The 20800-nt window shown below is 36.8% G+C and overlaps 1 protein-coding gene across 3 annotated transcripts in view; it reads right to left on the bottom strand.

Moving 5' to 3' along the window:
* Positions 1-20800, bottom strand: part of TDRD5 (tudor domain containing 5) — a 103480-nt gene that overhangs the window by 18351 nt on the left and 64329 nt on the right. For all 3 annotated transcript variants that reach the window (XM_068538396.1, XM_068538398.1, XM_068538397.1), the window contains exons 10-14: positions 20484-20696; positions 19834-19900; positions 8295-8495; positions 7627-7785; positions 5221-5385 (exon numbers count right to left, since the gene is read on the bottom strand). In XM_068538396.1, coding sequence (XP_068394497.1) covers positions 5221-5385; positions 7627-7785; positions 8295-8495; positions 19834-19900; positions 20484-20696 — 805 coding nt within the window. The remainder of the gene's footprint in view (positions 1-5220; positions 5386-7626; positions 7786-8294; positions 8496-19833; positions 19901-20483; positions 20697-20800) is intronic.

The raw sequence follows: 20800 nt of genomic DNA, 5'->3' as shown, positions 1-20800 counted from the left end.
ACTGGACTTAATAGAGATATATAGAATATTCCATCCAAAAGCAGCAAAATCACATTCTTTGGATGTGCACATGGAACATTCTGCAGGATGGATCACATGCTAGGCCACAAAACAAGTATCAATAAATTTAAGAAGACTGACATCATATTAAGCATTTTCTGACCACAATGGTATGAGACTACAGAAGTCAACTACAAGAAAAAGCTGCAAAAAAACACCAACACATGGAGGCTAAACAATATGCTACTAAACAAAAATGGGTCACTGAAGAAATCAAAGAGGAAATTTTAAAAATACCTGGAGACAAATGAAAATGGAAACACAATGATCTAAAAAATCTATGGGATGCAGCAAAAGCAGTTCTAAGAGGGAAGTTTATAACAATACAAGCTACAAACAAGAAAACAAGGAAACAAGAAAAATCTCAAATATACAGTCTAACCTTATATCTAAAGGAACTAGAAAAAGAGAAACAAACAAAACCCAAAGTTAGTAGAAGGAAGGAAATAATAAAGGTCAAAATATTGTAGAAATAAATGAAAGAGAGACTAAAACAACAATAAAAAAGATCAATGAAACTAAGAGCTGGTTCTTTGAAAAGATAAACAAGATTGATAAACCTTTAGCCAGACTCGTCAAGAAAAAGAGTGGGCCCAAATAAATAGAATCAGAAATGAAAGAGGAGAAGTTACAACTGATACCCCAGAAATACAATCATACAAGACTACTAAGAACAATTATACACCAACAAATTGGACAACCAAGAAGAAATGGATAAATTCCTAGAAACATGCAATCTTCTAAGACTGAATCAGGAAGAAATAGAAAATCTCAACAGACCTATTACTAGTAATGAAATTGACTTGGTAATTTAAAAAACTCCCAACAAATAAAAGTCCAGGACCAGATGGCTTCACAGGTGAATTTTACCAAACATTTAAAGAAGAACTAAAACCTATCCTTCTCAAATTATTCCAAAAAATTGAAGAGGAAGGAATGCTTCTGAATTCATTCTATGAGGTCAGCATCACCCTGATACCAAAACCAGGCAAAGACACCACAAAAAAAAAAAAATTACAGGCCAATATCACTGATGAAGAACTAAACTTGTAATTACCATACAACTCAACAATTGCGCTCCTGGACATTTATTCCAGAGAACTTATGTTCACACAACAACCTGTGTACAGACATTCATAGCAGCTTCATCTGTAATAGCTAAAAACTAGAAATAGCCCAAATGTCATTCAACAGGTCAATGATGAAACAAACTATGACACATACATGCCATGGAATACTACTCAACAATGAAAAGATCTAACTATTGATACATGCAATGACTTGAATTATACTGAGTGAAAACAGCCAGTTTCAAAGGGTTACATACTATATGATTTTACATAGCTTTTTTTTTTTTAATTATTTATTCATTCATTTATTTTTGGCTGTGTTGGGTCTTCGTTTCTGTGCGAGGGCTTTCTCTAGTTGCGGCAAGCGGGGGCCACTCTTCATCGCGGTGCGCGGGCCTCTCACTATCGCGGCCTCTCTTGTTGCGGAGCACAGGCTCCAGACGCGCAGGCTCAGCAATTGTGGCTCACGGGCCCAGCTGCTCCATGGCATGTGGGACCCTCCCAGACCAGGGCCCGAACCCACGTCCCCTGCATTGGCAGGCGAACTCTCAACCACTGCGCCACCAGGGAAGCCCCTACATAGCATTTTTAGATGACAAAATTTTATAAATGGAGAACCAATTAGTGGGGAGAGGGGTGGTGGGAGGGAGGGGGGTGTGGATATAAAAGGGGCAACACAGGGACCCTCGTGATGATAGAATTATCAGTATCTTGACTGTGCTGTTGGATACATGAACCTGCATCTGTTAATACTGTAGAGAACTAAATACACACACACACACACACACACACACACACACACACAAGTAAGTACAAGTAAAACTGGAGAAATCTGAACAAGATTGGTGGATTGCATCAATGTCAATATCCTGATTGTGACACTGTATTACAGTTTTGTAAAATGTGACCACTGGGGGAAGTGGGCAAAGATTACATGAGATCTATCTGTATTATTCCTTATAGCTGCACATGAATCTTTTAGTTACCACAATAAAAATGTCAATTAAAAAATAAAAAAGAAATAAAACTAATTCAACATTATCTTTTCCAGAAAACAGAAAAGGAAGAAATGCCTCTAGACTCATTTTATGAGGTCAGCATTACCCTGGTACTAAAACCATGCAAAGATAGTACAAGAAAACTACAGACCAATATCCTTCATGGAAATAGACATAACAATATTCAACAAAATATTAGCAAATGGAATCCATGGTGTATAAAAAGAATAATACACCATGACCAAATGGGGTTTATCCCAGGAAAGCCAGTTTAATCCAATATTTAAAGATCAATTAATGTAATATACCATATTAATACAATAAAGGAGAAAACATGATATCAATATATGCAAAAAAATCATTTAACAAAATTCACATCCATGCATGCATGATAAAACTTTTCATCAGGATAACAAAGACATCCTCTCTCACAACTCCTGTTCAACATCGTGTCTGAAATTCTAGCCAGTGCAATAATAAGGCAGGAAGGAAGATAAAGACATACAGATTGGAAAGGAAAAAATAAAGCTGTCCCAATTAACAGACAACACTATTGTCTATGTAGAAAATCCCAAAGAAATCTACAAAACACCTCCTAGAACTAATAAATGAATTTAGCTAGTTCACACCATACAAGGTTAAAACACAAAAATCAATTTCTACATACTAACAATGAAAATATAGAAATTGAAATAAAAAGATATCATTTATAATTTCTCCCAAAGTAAATAATTAGATAAGTGTTACCTAAGTTAGCTTAATCTTTGTTAGCTTTAAATACCTAAAGATAACAAAACATATTCTGTATATTAAAAACTATAACACCCTGATGAAGGAATAAAAGAAAACCTAAATAAATATATATATTGTGCTCACAGATTAAAGATGTTAATTCTCCTCAAATTTATCTACAGATTTAATGCAATTCCAATAAAAATCCCAGATACAGATATGTTGATTCTAAAATTTAAATGGAAAGGAAAAGGAACCATAATATTAAAAAAAATTTTGAAAAAGAGTAAAGTAGGAGGAATCATACTAGCTAATTTTAAGAGGTATAAATCTACAGTAATCAAGACAGTACGCTACTTACTGGTAAAGGAACAGACAGATCAATGGAGCAAAATAAAGTCTAGGAATAGTCTCACACAAATATGGACATTTGACTTTTGGAAGGTCTACAAAGGCAATTCAATGGAGAAAGCACAGTCTTCTCAACAAACAGCACTAGAACAATTGGACATCCATATGCAATAAAATGAAACTTAACGTAAATCTCAAACCTTATAGTAAAATTAAGTCAAGATGTCTTGACACTGAAAACACTGTACATAAAAGAAAAAAATCTGATAAACTGAACTTTCTCAAAATTAAAAACCTTTCCTGTATGTAAGACACCATCAAGAGAATGAAGCTACAAGTGGGAGAAAATATTTGAAAATCGCAAAACTGACAAAGGGCTATCCAGAACAAAAACCCATCAGTAAGAAAGAAAAAGAACAATCAAAAAATGGACAAAAGACGTTAATAGGCATTTCACCAAGAAATACATGTGGATGGCAAATAAGCACTTGATAAGATGGTCAGCATCATAGTCATTAGGGAAATGCAGAGTAAAACCACACTGTGATACTACTACACACCTATGAGAATGGCTAAAAATAAAAATTACTGACAATATCAAGTGCTGATAAGATATGGAGCAACTGGAACTCACACACTGCTGGTGGGAATGTAAAATGGTATACCCAGTCTGGAAAACAGTTTGACCACATAAACCAGCAATCCTACTCCTGATTATGTTTATAAAAAAACCTGTACACAAATATTTATAGAAGCTCTATTCATAATTACCAAAACCTGAAATAACCAAAATGTCCTTCAATGCATGAATGGATATACAAACTGTGGTACATCCATACAATAAAATACTATTCATCATCAAAAGAAATGAACTATTGACACATGCAACAATATGGATGAAGGTACTATGCTGAATCAAAGAAACCCCTATTGCGAAGTTACATACCATATGATTCCACTTATATGATAGTTCTGAAAAGGTAAAACTACAGTGACAGAAAACATAAATGGTTGCTAGGGGGTTAGGGATTTGGGGAGATGTAATTATAAAGGGGTGGCACCAGGGAGCTTTTTCAGATGATGGAAGCATTCTGCATCCTGATTGTGGGGGTGGTTACATAAATCTATACATGTATTGATAGGACAGTACTCCAAATACAAAGTCAATTGTGTACTGTATGTTGATTTAAAGAGAAAGAAATATTAACACCAGAGAAAATAAACATTATGCAGGAAAGGAAAACTTGCCATAACATACTACTTGGCTGTAAATAGCATTTACAGTCATAGCAATAAAATACTGAATGGTGATCTAATGGAAAGTTTGATATATTAGTAAGATGATGGTGGGGGAACAGAAAGGATATGTTTGTCTGTGGTGGGGGAAAAGGGATGAAAGAGAACTAAACCCTCATCTTTCGTAGTAAGAAGGGCATACATACTTAAAACTGAAGAATCAGGAAATAACATAAGCACGCTATTAAATGAAAGAAATCGAGGTAAATTCCAAAAAAAGCAGCTAAAAGAGATGAAAATGGTTGCTCGGTGAAATAGGAAATGTAGGGGAAGGGGTTATAGGGAACTCTAAGCTGTGTGTACGCAAACATTTGTTTTTTTTAAAAGCTGTGAATACATAAACATTTGATTAAAATAAAAATAAAGTATATCCTTCAAAAAAGTTGTCAACATTTTTCCTGATGGGTTTTCTTAATACCGTTTCTCAATACTAGTTTCCATTCACTGCATAATTCTTGAAGACTGTCCAGAGCTATGGGATAGTAAAACACATCAAAGTCAAATAATGGCGTTTCTTTTTTTGTGATCAAGGCTATATTGCTGCAACTTTGGTCTTGGTGACTGTTGGAGAATTTGTAATTCATCTGTGGGAGAAGCTCTGATGGCACTGGAGCAGTAGGGTTTAAAGAGCTATGTTATTCCAGTACCCTTCACTTATGAATTAATTATATTACATTAATTACATTAAAAAAAACTATCTTCCCTTCTCCTACCTCATCTTCTTCCTTCAGATCTTTTAGCTCGGAGAAGGAACACTTTGGATCGTCTTCACAGCTCTTCTCTTGGGTTTTCAAAGAACTGAATTCAGAATCCTTTAACAGCTCCTTTGAGGTGACTGACTTAAGGTGACTGAAAGCCTTTTCATCATTAATATCTCGCTAGTAGATATGAAAGAGAAATTATTTTATTTTCTATACTAATGTTATTTCCAAAATCTACTTGTCTATAAATTCTGAGGGGAACTTTTTGCTATGGTTCATGCATATGCCATATTATTTTCTAACTTTATGCATGACCCTAGGTCTTCCCATCCTACTAAACTAGTTCAGGCCGAAAAACATTTATGGAGTACATATTACGTAACGTGTACAGGGTAGCTCTGTGGATATAAAGATGAATGCAACAGGTCCCAGCTCTAAAGGAACTCAAACTACAGCATGAAGACACACAATCAGATAATCACAGCACAACCTTCAGTGTAGAGCCAACACAGAGATATGACCAAAATATCATTGGGGAAGGAGGATGTCTGAAAATATACAATAAAGGAGATAACACAAATTGTTAGGATGCCTAAAAGAAGAGTAGGAATTACAGGGAACTCGGTGTATAGAGGTAGGTGTGTGTGTGTAGCATATGGGAGTCTTGATATGTTAAAATATAGGCTAGAATAGGATAGAGGAGCTTTGGACCTTATCTTTTTTGCAGAAAAATGGCCTTATTTCATTTTCAGGACTGAACTATGATTATTTAAAGACATCAACACAGTGATGATAAGATATTCTAAAAACTTTTAAGGTTGAATTCAACTGACTATTTAAGAATCAGGAAATATAACTGTTCTAATCAAGTAATAACAACTAGCAAAAATTCAGGTTTCAGAAAGCCAAACATGCCAAACAAGCCCAATTAATTTTAACTAATTTTATTTTATTATTATTATTTTTAAAATAAATTTATTTATTTATTTTTGGCTGCATTGGGTCTTCGCTGCTGTGCATGGGCTTTCTCTAGTTGCGGCGAGTGGGGGCTACCGTTCGTAGCAGTGTGTGGGCTCTTCACTGCGGTGGCTTCTCTCCTTGTGGAGCATGGGCTCCAGGTGCACGGGCTTCAGTAGTTGTTGCACACGGGCTCAGTAGTTGTGGCTCGTGGGCTCTAGAGTGCAGGCTCAGTAGTTGTGGCGCATGGGCTTAGTTGCTCTGTGGCATGTGGGATCTTCCTGGACCAGGGCTCGAACCTGTGTCCCCTGCACTGGCAGCTGGATCCCTAACCACTGTGCCACCAGGGAAGTCCACTAATTTTAAACTAAAATGAAATCTAAAATGCTGACATCATTTTAAACATGCAGCAGTAAACATTCATACATATTTTTCAGAGGTTAATCTCTCAATAGTCAAATGGCCTTTTTAAAAAATGTTTTATTGAAATATAGTTGATTTACAATGTTGTGTTAGTTTCACGTGTACAGCAAAGTAGCCTTTCCTTTTTATCTTTCCTAATAGTAAAAGTCCACTAAAAAAAAACATCATCCCTGTAATTTAAAAAGTCAGATATATAAAACATACTTACACAAAATAATATTTTCATATTTTATTCAAAGAAAAAAGCTTTGCTGTGTCCAAAAAAATAAATTTGGGGCTCTCAAAGTGAACCCAATCTATATTCTTAGCCCAGTATTTGTTGCCATGAGGAATATGAGACTCAGAGGACATGTCTATTTATCTGCTCATTTGTTGAAAAATCATTTAACTTACTTACTAATGTGCTTCACTTTACTTATATCTAAAATGGGGATCTTAAAGCACCAATCTGGTAAAGTGGTTGTGAAGATTAAATTAACTAGTACATGCAAGTACTTAGAACAGTGCCTGCCATGCAGTATGAGTTCAGTAAGTGTCGGTTATTATTTTTTTATTATTGGTACTGTGGGATGGAATAATACATAATATTATTATTACTGTGGGTAGGAGTTGCCACAAGGTTTACAGAGAAAGTAAGAAATGAGAATACTTCAAGAAGAATCTAAGGAGTGTAGAGGGAAGAACAGCATTTGGGTCAGTGTAGGTGAGGTCACAACTGCAGCAAGGCAGCAGTGGAATTCAGTGTATGAGAGAAATCATACAGGAAAAGCATGGCTGAAGTAAAGGTTTAAACCAGCAAATGATGACAGACAAGATAACTTAAGATTACTGCATAGTTTCCAAACCTTCCTAGGTTAGGAATGCCTCAGTTTCGTCATCAGTAAAATAGGGTTAATTATAGTCACTACATCACAGGGATTTTATAAGTATTAAATAATATATTTAAAGTGCCTTTTATAGTGTTTGGCATATAGTAAGTACTCATTAAGTATTAACAATAATAAAAAGAATATGATGATGTTTGCAAAAACCTCTTACCAGGGTATATAATTCTCTCTCTTTTGATTGTGGACTTATCTCTCGATCTTCATTAAAATAGTGCTGCTGGGAAGGATAACCCAGTTCTGTCAGGACAATGTCCTCTGGCCCTGCACTGGACTTAGTGTATAAAGTTAAAGGGTTGAGGTCTCTGAAACCCTAGGATTAAAAAAATATGAAGGAAGTTTAGTTTCTCAGAGAAAAAGTGAAAAAGTTAGCACTTCATAATTTTCAAATGTTGTGGAAATGCATTATCTTCTAAAATTTAATAGTCAGATTTTTTTCCATAGTGATAGTTTTTGCTAGCCACAAAAATTATCAACACCAATATTAATGGTAATGTAGACACTGCTATCAATAATTACAAAATAAGAGAGTGTTGCTCTTCTCTAAGAAAACTTCAGAAAATTAAATAATTGGGGGTAAGACAGAATCTTCAATCAATTATTTAAAATAAAAGTATATTCTAAAGGACAATAAGCCTTTAAAAAAATGTAGTTTTTTGTGATCATGTGAAAATTAAGAAAGTGCTCTGCATTTAAGAAGGCAGGAATCTCACGGATAGCGCTGAAGAATAAATCAAATAACCTTCAGTATTAAATTCTCGTATGCCTTAAACTGTTGAGATTAAATACAATACATTACAAAATACATCCAGACTGCTCCACCTTAGAAGGGACATTTTCTCGGCATACAATAGCATGGCCCTCTGTTCTCAAGACATGATGGAAATAGATGTCTTCATGTGAGGATGTATCACACAGAAAAATGTTAAGGATTCCATCTACATATTCATCCACTACCCCCACTAATGGCTTCAAACCACACAACTTCTGGAACTGCAAAATAGCTCTGGATGTCCAATGTTCCTGAAAGACAAACAAGATATGAGATTCAGATGACAGATTCAAACATGAATTATAAAAACCATATACAAAAATGAATTCTTAATGAACTAGAGATTTTAGTGGAAAAATCAAAGCATGAAAATACTAAAATAACACATTTGAGGATATTTATGATTTGGGGATGAGAAAAGTCAGAATAAAGGAAAAATGATGAAAATGGGATTATGGGAAAAAATTTATTTTAATGTGATGAAAAACTTTCATGTTTGGAAATGTTTGAGTTAGATTATTTGACCAACCCTCCCACAGAAACTATTCTAGATAAAATATTTTTTAAATATGTCCTAAAAGCATCAAAGAACTGACAAAATTGTAACAAATTATCAGGCCAAAATTAAAGGGAAAGTGGGAACTATTTTTGCCTTCAGGGTATGTGCTAATCCAGGCAAATCTGCACTTTGGTTTTGATGGTCTCACAGGTCAAAGAGGACAGAAATCAAAGCCAGTATCCACCCAGAGTAGGCAGTGGAGAGGAGGACTTTCCTTTATTAAGCTGAGTCCCTAGGGGTTCATGCTCAGGGTAAGGAGGAAAAGAAATAAACTAGCCTTCACATGGATTTGCAGCTCAATTTTCACATCACCTGGGTGGTACACAAATCCTCAGGTTGTTCATTTAAATTAACATGGTTCCAGACTGGTCCTACTGCTAGATACCTGGCAGAAGCGAATGTAAATCTCTCTGGAGGTAGGCAATCTCAATGTGTATTCAACCATTTTTACAAAAATTTTTAAAAGTCAATGAGCAGTACACAGACAAAGATAAAAAGCATATAAAGAAGGCTTCCCTGGTGGCTCAGTGGTTGAGAATCTGCCTGTCAATGCAGGGGACACGGGTTCGAGCCCTGGTCTGGGAAGATCCCACATGCCACGGAGCAACTGGGCCCGGGAGCCACAGCTACTGAGCCTGCGTGTCTGGAGCCTGTGCTCTGCAACAAGAGAGGCCGTGACAGTGAGGGGCCCTCGCACCACGATGAGGAGTGGCCCCCGCTCGTCACAGCTGGAGAGGGCCCTCGCAAAGAAACTAAGACCCAACACAGCCAAAAATAAATAAATAAATTTATATTTTAAAAAAAAAGGCATATAAAGAGACAATGAATCACAAGGAAGAACAAAGAGAAACAACATAACTAATACAAAACCTCAAAAACTTTAGATATTTGAATTTCCAGATGAATTGTAAAAGAACTAACATACTATGCTTAAAATAAAAACAAAAAAACAAAATTAATTTGAAAGCTTCTGCAGAGACCTGCAATCTATTAAAAATTGATCTAGCAGAATTAAAGAACCAAGAGAACTTTTAGAAAGTAATAATATAACAACCAAAATTAAAAACTTAATAGGTTTATTCAATAGCAGATTAGGTAGAATTAAAGAGTATATCCGTAAAGTGGAAGGTGATTTGGAAAAGTTACTCAGAATGCAACACAGAAGACAGAAATATGTAACATACAGAAGAGAGGTTAAAAGATATGGAAGGTAAATTGAGAAGGTTTCACATACTTTTAATTATCGTTCTAGAAAAAGAGAGGCAGAAACAGAGAGAGGGAATATAAATATGAATATGGGGAAATGACAATAATTGAAGAGATAATGGCTGGGAATTAGCCAGATTTAATGAAAAGTAACAATGCACAGATAAAAAGTCCAATGAACCACAAAGCAGGATAAATAAGAATAAATTCACACGTAAACATATTAAAACTGAAGAACACGGTTTTCAGACTTCAGAAACATGTTAGAGTGGAAAAACTACCTTTGTCTCCCCCTTTCAATCTACATCCAGTGAAACATTCACAACTCAACAAAGGTGCCTCCGCCCAACACAATAGGGCACTGGAGAATTCCACACATCTGCACACCCAAAGCTGGGTGTACTGGAACACACAGCGGGGGCGAGGGAACCTCAGAGCCCGGGCCTGCAATCCTGGCCCTCCAACTGAGGCAGCGGAGCCCACAGCTTCAGAGAACCCAGTAGCAGCAGGGAAGGTGGTGCACACACTGTGGCCACCTGACCACTCCCGGCACCCAGGACCACAGGCAAGTGGGGAGCAGCAGCAGTGGGGCCCGCGACCCTGTCCCTCCAGCATCTGAGGCGCCCATGACCCCTCCTCCCATCCCCCTTCCCCCACAGAAGATCCTGTGTCTCAAGGGATCCCAGACACAAGGAAAGAGCCAACCATCCTGGTGACGACAGCGGCTCTGGGAGAAGCATGGCAGCAACGACCTTGGTGGCACAAAAAGCAACAAAGAAGGCAATGGAGCCACACCTATTACACAGTAGGTGCAGGCTGAAAAGTGCTAACTCTCAAATATGACCAGAGGCAGCTCAAGTAAGAGAAACCGAAAACTTGTGTGATGGCGCCACCTACCGGAGGAAATCTAACTCCTAACCTGTCATTTAATACTAAATGCACTGGCTCAAGAACACTTCATCAAGCAACGTGAGGAGCCACAGTGACACGGTACCACAAAAAGACAATGACAATTCTCCAGAGACCAAAGTTATGGAATGTTCCAATTTAACTGATGATAGAGAATTCAAAATAGCTGTTGTGAAGAAATTCAATGAGCTAAAAGAAAACTCAGAAAGGTAGTTTAATGAGCTCAGGAATAAAATGAATGAACAGAGGGAATACTTTACCGAAGAGACTGAAACTTTAAAAAAGAACCAAACAGAAATTCTGGAGCTGAAAAACTCAATAAATGAGACGAAGAATGCATTAGACTGGGACTAGAGCAGACCATATGGAAGAGAAAATTAGTGAGCTTGAAGATAGAAATCTAGAAATGATACAAGTAGAAGAGGAAAGGGAAGATATTTAAAATGAGGAAATCCTACAAGAGCTCTCCAACTCTTTAAGGACAGGCAACATTAGGATAATGAGTATCCCAGAAGGAGAACAGAGGGAAAAGACAGCAGAGAGATAGATTATTTAAAGAAATAATACAAACCTGGGGAAGAAACTGGATATACAAGCCCATGAAGCTAAGAGAATATCTAATTACCTCTATGCAAAAAGACCTCCTCCAAGACATAATATTAAAATTGTCAAAAGTCAATGACAGAATTTTAAAGGCAGCCAGGGAAAAAAGGATGGTGACCTACAAAGGAGCCCCCATTAGGCTATCAGTAGATTCTCAGCAGAAACCCTACAGGCCAGGAGGGAGTGGAATGACATTCTCAAAATACTAAAAGATAAAAACTGTCAGCCATGAATACCCTATTTCAGCAAAGTTATCATTCAGATATGAAGGAGAAACAAAGACTTTCCCAGACCAACAAAAGCTGAAGGAGTTCATCAACACTAGACCTACCTTACAAAACATGTTGAAAGGAGCTCTTCAACCAGAAAAAAAATGGCAAAAATACACAAAACTTTGAGCAAAGTAATAAAAAGACAGAACTGGAAAACTGCAACTCTCTATCAGAATAGATTTTTAAACACTTTATTAATAAATAGTATAAAATCTAAAGGGAGAAAAAAATAAAGCAGAAAAACAAATATAGCTCTCTTAGTTTGATAACAACTCACAACATAAAAAGGGGTAATTTAAGACAACAAAAACAAATTTTATAGGGGAAGAGGAAAAGGACAGAACTTGTATAGGTAAATGAATATAAGATGCTATCAGCAGAAAATGGACTATTTTAATTGAGATGTCTTATACAAACTTCAGGGTAAACACAGAACATAAAAATAGAGCAGAGACACAAAAAACAGCAAAAGAGGAAGCTAAGAAAAATATCTTAGAAAACCACCAAACCAAAATGGCAGACAGAAACACAAGGAAAAAGAAACAATGGGGGAATAAAAGAAACAATGGGAGATTTAAAGCAACCAGAAAACAAAAGCTAAAAAGCCAACATCCAACTATCAATAATCGCCCTAAATGTAAACAGACTAAATTCACCAATCAAAAGACACAGAGCGGCTGGATGGATTAAAAAGCAAGACCCAACTAAATGTTCCCTCCAGGAGACTCATCTCAGCTCTAAATACAAACATAGGCTCAAAGTGAAGGGATGGAAGATGATTCTCCAAGAAAACAGCAGCCAAAAGAAAGTAGATATAGCCATATTCATATAAGGCAAAATAAACTTCAAGTCAGAAAAGGTAACAAGAGACAAAAATGGACAGTATAATAAAGGGGAAAACACATCAAGGAGACGTAACAGCGATTAATATACTTGCACCTAATATAGGAGCACAAAAATATATAAAACAATTATTGACAGACCTAAAGAGAGAAATTGGCAGCAACATGTAATAGTAGAGGACTTTAATAACACCCCACTTACATCTATAGATAGATCATCCAGACAGAAAGTCAACGAGGAAACACTGGCCTTAAATGAAACAACAGACAAGATGAATTTGATAGATTTGTACAGAGCATTCATTCCACCCAAATGCAGCAGACTATACATTCTTCTCAAGTGCACATGAAACCTTCTCAAGGATAGACCATATGCTGGGATGCAAAACAAGTCTCACTAAATTTAAGAAGATTGAAATCATATCAAGTATCTTCTCTGATCACAATGGAATGAAACTAGAAATCAACTACATGAAGAAAACTAGAAAAGTCACAAATATATGGAAACTGAGCAACATGCTACTGAACAACTATTGGGTCAACGAAGGAACCAAAGAAGAAATAAAAAATTACCTGAAGACAAATGAAAATGAAAATACAACATACCAAAATCTATGGGATGCAGCAAAAACATTACAAAGAGGGAAGTTTATAGCAATATAGACCTACTCTTAAGAAACAAGAAAAATCTCAATCTAACCTTACAGCTAAAGAAACTATAAAAACAAAAACAAAGGGCAAAGTTAGTAGAATGAAGGAAATAATAAAGATCAGAGCAGAAATACATAAAATAGAGAGTAAAAGGACAGTAGAAAAGATCAACGAACTAAGTGCTGGTTCTTCAAAAACACGAACAAAATTTGGCAAACCGTTAGCTAGACTCACGAAGAAAAAAGAGAGAAGGTCCTGATAAATAAAATCAAACAAAAGGCAGAAATAACAACAGATATCACATAAATACAAGATTATAAAAGAATATTATGAACAGCTATATACCAACAAATTAGACAGCCTAGAAGAAATGAACAAATTCTTAGAATCATACAAACTTCCAAGACTGAATCAGGAAGAAACAGAAAATCTGAATAGACTGATCACTAGCACAGAGACTGAAACAGTAATCAAAAGCTCCCAAAAAAACAAAAGTCCAGGACCAGACAGCTCCACAGGTGAATTCTACCAAACAGTCAAAGAAGATTTAATACCTATCCTTTTCAAACTATTCTATAAAACTGAAGAGAAGGGAACATTTCCTAACTCATTTTAAAAGGCCAACATCACCCTGATACCAAAAGCAGATAAAGACAACACAAAAAAAGAAAATTCAGGCCACTATCTCTAATGAACATAGATGCAAAATCCTCAACAAAATATTGGCAAACTGAATTCAACAGTACATCAAAAAGATCACACTCCATGATTAAGTGGGATTTATTCCACACAAGAATGGTTCAATATTCACAAATCAATCAATGTGATATACCACATTAACAAAATGAAGGATAAAAGCCATATGATCATCTCACTGGATGCAGAAAAGGCATTTGACAAGATTCAAAGCCCATTTATGATAAAAACTCTCAATAAAGAGGATACAGAAGGGACATATCCTCAACATAGTAAGGGCCACATGTAACAAACCCCCGGCTAACATCACACTCAAAGGAAAAAAATTGAAAGCTATCCCCCTAAGATCAGGAACAAGACCAGGATGCCCGTTTTCACCACTTTTATTCAACACAGTATTGGAAGTCCTAGTCAGAGCAATCAGGCAAGAAAAAGAAATAAAAGGCATCCAAATTGGAAAGGAAGGAGTAAAACTGTCACTATTTGCAGATGACATGATTTTATATATAGAAAACCCTAAGGACTCCATCAAGAAACTCTTAGAAATAATAAATGAGTAAAGTAACAGGATACAAATCAATATACAAAAATTTGTTGCATTTCTATATGCTAACAATGACCTAGCAGAAAGAGTAATTAAGAAAACAATCACAATTGCAACAAAATAAAACATTTAGGAATAAATTTAACCAAAGAGGTGCAAGATCTGTATATTGAAAACTATAGGGACTTCCCTGGTGGTGCAGTGGTTAAGAATCCACCTGCCAATGCAGGGGACACAGGTTCGATCCCTGGTCCAGGAAGATCCCACATGCCGCGGAGCAACTAAGCCCGTGCGCCACAACTACTGAGCCTGCGCTCTAGAGCCCACGAGCCACAACTACTGAAGCCCGCGTGCCTAGAGCCCATGCTCCACAACAAGGGAAGCCACCGCAACGAGTAGCCCGTGCACCGCAACGAAGAGTAGCCCCCACTCGCCTCAACTAGAGAAAAGCCCGCGCGCAGCAACAAAGACCCAACGCAACCAAAAATAAAATAAATAAAATAAATTAAAAAAAAAAAGAACTCATACAACTCAAAACAATAAAAACAAACAACCTGATTTAAAAATGGGCAGAGGAACAGAATAGACATTTTTCCAAAGAAGACATACGTATGGTTAACAGGTACATGAAAAGATGCTCAACATCACTAATTACTATGGAAATGCAAAACAAAACCATGATAAGATAGCACCTCACACCTGTCAGAACGGCTATTATCAAAAAGGCAAGAAATAAGTGGTGGCCAGGATGTGGAGAAAAAGGGAAACCTGTTGGTGGGAATGTAAATTGGTACCTCCACTATGGAAGACAATGTGGAGAGTCCTCAAAAAACTAAGATTAGAACTATCATATGATCCAGCTATCCCACTTCTGGGTATTTATTCAAAGAATATGAAAACACTAATCTGAAAAGATACCTCAACCCCCATGTTCTTTGGCATTATTTACAATAGCCAAGATATGGAAACAACTGAAGTGCCCATCAACAGACAAAAGGTAAAGAAGATGTGGTATACATGTACATGACGGAAAACTGCTCAGCTTTAAAAAAAAGATAAATGTCTTGCCATTTGCAACAACATGGATGGAACTTGAGCATTTTATGCTAAGTAAAATAAGTCAGAGAAAGAGAACTACCACATGATTCCACTGATGTGGAGTATTAAAAAAAAACAAATAAACAAACAAAAATAAAATAATGTACAAACCAAACCAAACAAAAACAAATACATATATATGGAGAATAGAGTAGTGATTACCAGAGGGGAAGGGGAACGGGGGAGGGCAAAATGGGTAAAGGGGGTCAGGCCAACTATGGTTACAGATGGAAAATAAATTTTTAGTAGTGAACACGTGGTAGGGTATCCAGAAGTAGAAATATAATGTTGTACACATGAAACTTATATAATGTTATAAATCAACATTACCTCAATTACAAATAAATAATTTTGCTTCCTAAAGAGTAAATTTACAAGTTTCAATTTCATTAGCAGATAGTTTTAATGTCATCCTGAAATTGTTAGAAGCATAGTATCCTTTGAAAAAATATCCTAGGGCTTCCCTGGTGGCACAGTGGTTAAGAATCTGCCCGCCAATGCAGGGAACGTGGGTTCAAGCCCTGGTCCAGGAAGATCCCACATGCTGCGGAGCAACTAAGCCCATGTGCCACAACTACTGAGCCTGCACTTGAGAGCCCGTGAGCCACAACTACTGAGGTTGCGTGCCACAGCTACTGAAGCCCGCGTGCCTAGAGCCTGCTCGCCGCAGCTAGAGAAAGCCCGTGCACAGCAACGAAGACCCAAAGCAGCCAAAAATAAATAAATAAATATATAAATTTATAAAAAAGAAAGAAGAAATATCCTGGATTATTGAGAAGGTCTTTCTTCTATACAGATAGCAAATATCTATAAAATAAAAATCAATCCTGCTTTTTAAAAAAGCTGAAGAACAAAAGTAAGAAATACGAAATCTTAAAAACAGCCACAGACAAAAAGGATATTGCCTTCAAAGGAACATCCATTAGATGGACAGCTGGCTTAAATATCATAAGGGAAACCAGAAGCCAGTGTAATGATACCTGCCATGTGCTGAAGATAGTAACTGCCAACCTAGAATTCTATACCTACTGAACATATCTTTCAAGAATAAGCACAAAATGATATTTTCAGGTGAACATAACTGAGTTTGCCATCAACAAACCCTTACAAAATGAAATCCTAAAAGATACAGTTCAAATAGAAAGAAAATGTTCCCAGAGGGTTTGAGCAGCAAGACTGAAGAGCTAAGAAACTGAGAAATACGTGACTAAATCTAAATGGACATTATTATTATTATATGCAGTTATTTTCTTGAGGGGTTACAAACAATAACGTTAATTACAAAACAAAAATAGATCAGAAAAGGACGTTAAAGAAATTCGTGTTCTAATGTCCTTGCACTGCTACACACATATGCTGTACTTCCTAGAGTAATCACTGAAATAACATAGTGGAATGATTAAAAACCCTCTTCAAAATAAGGCATACAAGGTGAGAAAAAGAATAGGTAAGCCAGTGACTTTTCACTAGGGCCACTGGGTTCTCTACAGTCCTTGCAAAGTTTAGCTGTCATCTAAGGATTTGGGCGGATTTTATATCCGTACAATGATTTTGGAACGCACCCATTCTATGGCTCTCACCCTTTAAGTATTACACCCTAACTTCTAGCTGTTCTGCTATTCCCAAACAATGTCCTCTAATCCTGCAAGCCAGCAAGGCTGTAGACTGGGGAGTGACCTCAGGAAAGAAGCTGAAAAATTCCTGATCTTACCTATTGCGGTTTGACTTCCAAGGGTAGACTTCTACTTTTCTGCCTGCTTTAGATTTTGTATATGAGAGTATTAGCTCACCAAACCAGAACAAAGATATAGAAATAAAGATATGAATGAGATACATTCAGTTAAAAAGATTTATTGAGCACCTACCATGCACCAAACATTGATCTAGGCACTGGAGATACAGTGGTAAATATGACAGACAATATCCCTGATCTCAGGAACTACAATGTTGCATGTGAACAAACAATTAAGGTAACACCAGACAGTGTTATAAAGATAAAACAAGGGACTTCCCTGGTGGTGTAATGGTTAAGAATCTGTCTTGCTATGCAGGGGATGCCAGTTCGATCTCTGGTTGGGGAACTAAGATCCCACATGCCATGGGACAGAAAGCCCGTGCACCACAACTACTGAGCCCACGTGCTCTGGAGTCCGTGAGCCAAAACTAGAGAGCCCATGTGCCACAACTACTGAGCCCGCACACTCTGGAGCCCATGCACCACAACTAGAGAGCCCGCGTGCTGCAACTAATGAGCCTGCACACTCTGGAGCCTGCATGCCACAACTAAGACCCGATGCAGCCAATAAATATATAAATAAATAAATAAATATTAATGGTACAGATGAAACTATTTGCAGGGCAGACATAGAGAATGCACGGGTGGACACAGTGGGCGAAGGGGAGGGTGGGATGAATTGGGATATTAATTTTGACATAAATACACTACTATGTGTAAAATAGATAGCTAGTGGGAACCTGCTGTATAGCACAGGGAGCTCAGCCCGGTGCTCTGTGATGGCCTAGGTGGGTGGGATGGGTTGGGGAGGGAGGTCCATGAGGGAGGGGATGTGTGTGTGCTTATGGCTGATTCACTTCACTGTGCGACAGAAACTAGCACAACATTGTAAAGCAATTATACTCCAATTAAAATAAATAAATTTTTTTTTAAAAGAAAGATAAAACAAAATGATGATGAATCATTTTGACTGAAGAGGAAGAGTGCACTTTAAATTGACTGGTCAAGGAAGTCCTTCTTGGGGAAATAACATTTGGGCTTAAATTTGAACGACAAGAAGGAGCCAACCATGAGAATTCTTTGAATAAGCTATTTCAGTGACCAGCATGGGCAAAAGCCCTAAGGCCAGAAGCAGTTTAGGAAGGAAATTGCAAAGAAAACGAAAAATGGAAGCCACCTGGCTGATATGAGAGTAACGGACATTGGCTACGAGTGGGTCACAAATTTAGCCCTGGCCTCCCTGATGGAAGTACTAAAAAGAAACCTAGTCAGGGCTAAAATACACCCTAGAAAACAATGCTGAGTAGTGACTCGCACAAAAACCATACTTTGCATAATTATTTATAATACTCAAAAGTCAGAAGTGGACTGAATTAGTCTAACAAAAAGGAACAGTTAAACAGGCTACAATGCACGTTTAGCTAATAGATTACTTATGTACCTATTAAAATTGAGAACTATAACATGTAAATGTATTTATGCTATAATGTTGAGTGGAAAAATGGAATATAAAATAATATGATTACTATTTTATATAAGCCTAAAAACCCTACAAAACCCTCATCCCCAACATCCAATAAACTAAACTGAAAGAAACTCATATCAAATTTCTAAATTGAATGCATTTGAATGGTGGAATTACAGATAATGTTTTTTCTTTTTCTTTTCTCTTTATTGTGTTTTTCAGATAAAAAAAAAAAGTAAGGAATAATCCACGTATATGTTAGCAACTGCTAAGTTATTTAGGTTAAACAGACAAATATGGTGTAATAAATGTGAATGGCATGTATAATTAAGAGTTCTGAGGGAAAAAACATAAAATTAGGTGCATAATTATAGCTACATAAACAAATGTATCTATATGGATGAAAATGCCTCCTGCTCCATCCCACTCCAATCATCTCCCACTACTAGAGAATTCTTTAAAAAACATATATCTGATTGTGGCAGTTCCCTTTAGTTGCTCCCCAGTCTGGACATTGTGTCCAGACTCCTGCACATGGCTATGGGTCTCCACCTTAGTTTACTGTCTACTTCTCTGACATCGTTTGCCATGCACCAATTCCAGCACATCCTCTATTATGTAGCCAAACAGAACCACTTAAAATTCCTCATATTTGAGATATTTCATGCTGCTCTCCCTTTGCCTGAAATGTCTTTCTTTTCTTGTTTGTCCAGTTATAGAACTAATCTTCCTTCAAAGTTTCATGCAAATGCCACCTCTATTATGCTGCCTTCTCTGATTACCCCGAACAGAGATGAGCGCTCTTTCTTTTGCATCTCTACCATATGCTGCAAAATTTTCTAGCAAATAGGACACAGCACAATTATTTCTGTCTACGTGCCTATCTTTCATACTGTCTACAGTGATTTCTTTGAGGGCTCATTCTATGTTTTATTTTTGTATTCTGAGAACCTAGAATTGTTCTTGGCATCAAATGTTTGCTGATTAAACAGGAAACAAGCAAACATACCTCTACTGGTCTCACCCAAGCCAAAGAACAGGGGATAGCCTGAGCTGGAAGCCTGGTGTAGCAGCACCTGCAACAGATAATCAAATATATGAATATTTAATCATATTTCAAAACTGGATTTTATGGCATCTCTTACCCATTCCTTGATTTAAGCTTTTCACACGATTTCAGAGTATTTTACTCATGCATTTTAAAATTAATGTCTTACACTTTAAAGTAACCTAAGAAATACACTTGTAAAAACATAATAGTCTTTGAAAACCATGCAATTAAAATATAGGTAGGATATGTATAACTGAAAATAAATAAATAAATAAAATATAGGTAGGAACAGTTCAACCTTCATGCTATATAAATGCAACTCTTAGCATGACCCAAAGAATGATTTTCTTAACATAAGATTGAAATTTAGTCTCATGGTTCATTCAGATTCACAGTCATGTGAAAGAAGACGTGAGAGACTGTAATCCAACTGTGATTATAATGACCAAATGACCATTTGCCAAACCTGCACTAAGATGAAAGGGGGTGGAATGGAGGGTAGGATGGAGGGAGAGAGGCAGGAGGAAAGGAAGAGAGATCCTAAGCCCACAGAGCTTCAGCATTACAGCTCAAAACTTAAGTTGTCCTTATTCAGTTTATTAACTCACTTGAGGAACCTCAGGGAGGACTTCTGAACAGTTCCGATATTTCCGAAGTCTGGATAGAACACTTCAACTTCCTGTTTCCCAAGAATTCGATGGATAATTACCCGATACCACCACTTATCCTCAGAAATCCTTACACAACAGAGATGTCCCGGTTGGATAAAATACTCTGGCATGGCATATCGATCAGAAACCAGCTGATTAGAATAACAGCGCCTGCGGAATTCCATAATACACAGAAACCCATAGGGGAAGAAAAAATTAAAGATCATTTTTATTGATGTATCAAGAGCAGGAATGTCTTGGCAAAAAGCAAAGAA

The sequence above is a fragment of the Eschrichtius robustus genome, chromosome 3 (genome assembly GCF_028021215.1).
Source record: "Eschrichtius robustus isolate mEscRob2 chromosome 3, mEscRob2.pri, whole genome shotgun sequence".
In the NCBI taxonomy this organism is placed as follows: Eukaryota; Metazoa; Chordata; class Mammalia; order Artiodactyla; family Eschrichtiidae; genus Eschrichtius; species Eschrichtius robustus.
This window is presented reverse-complemented; position numbering and strand designations above follow the sequence as displayed.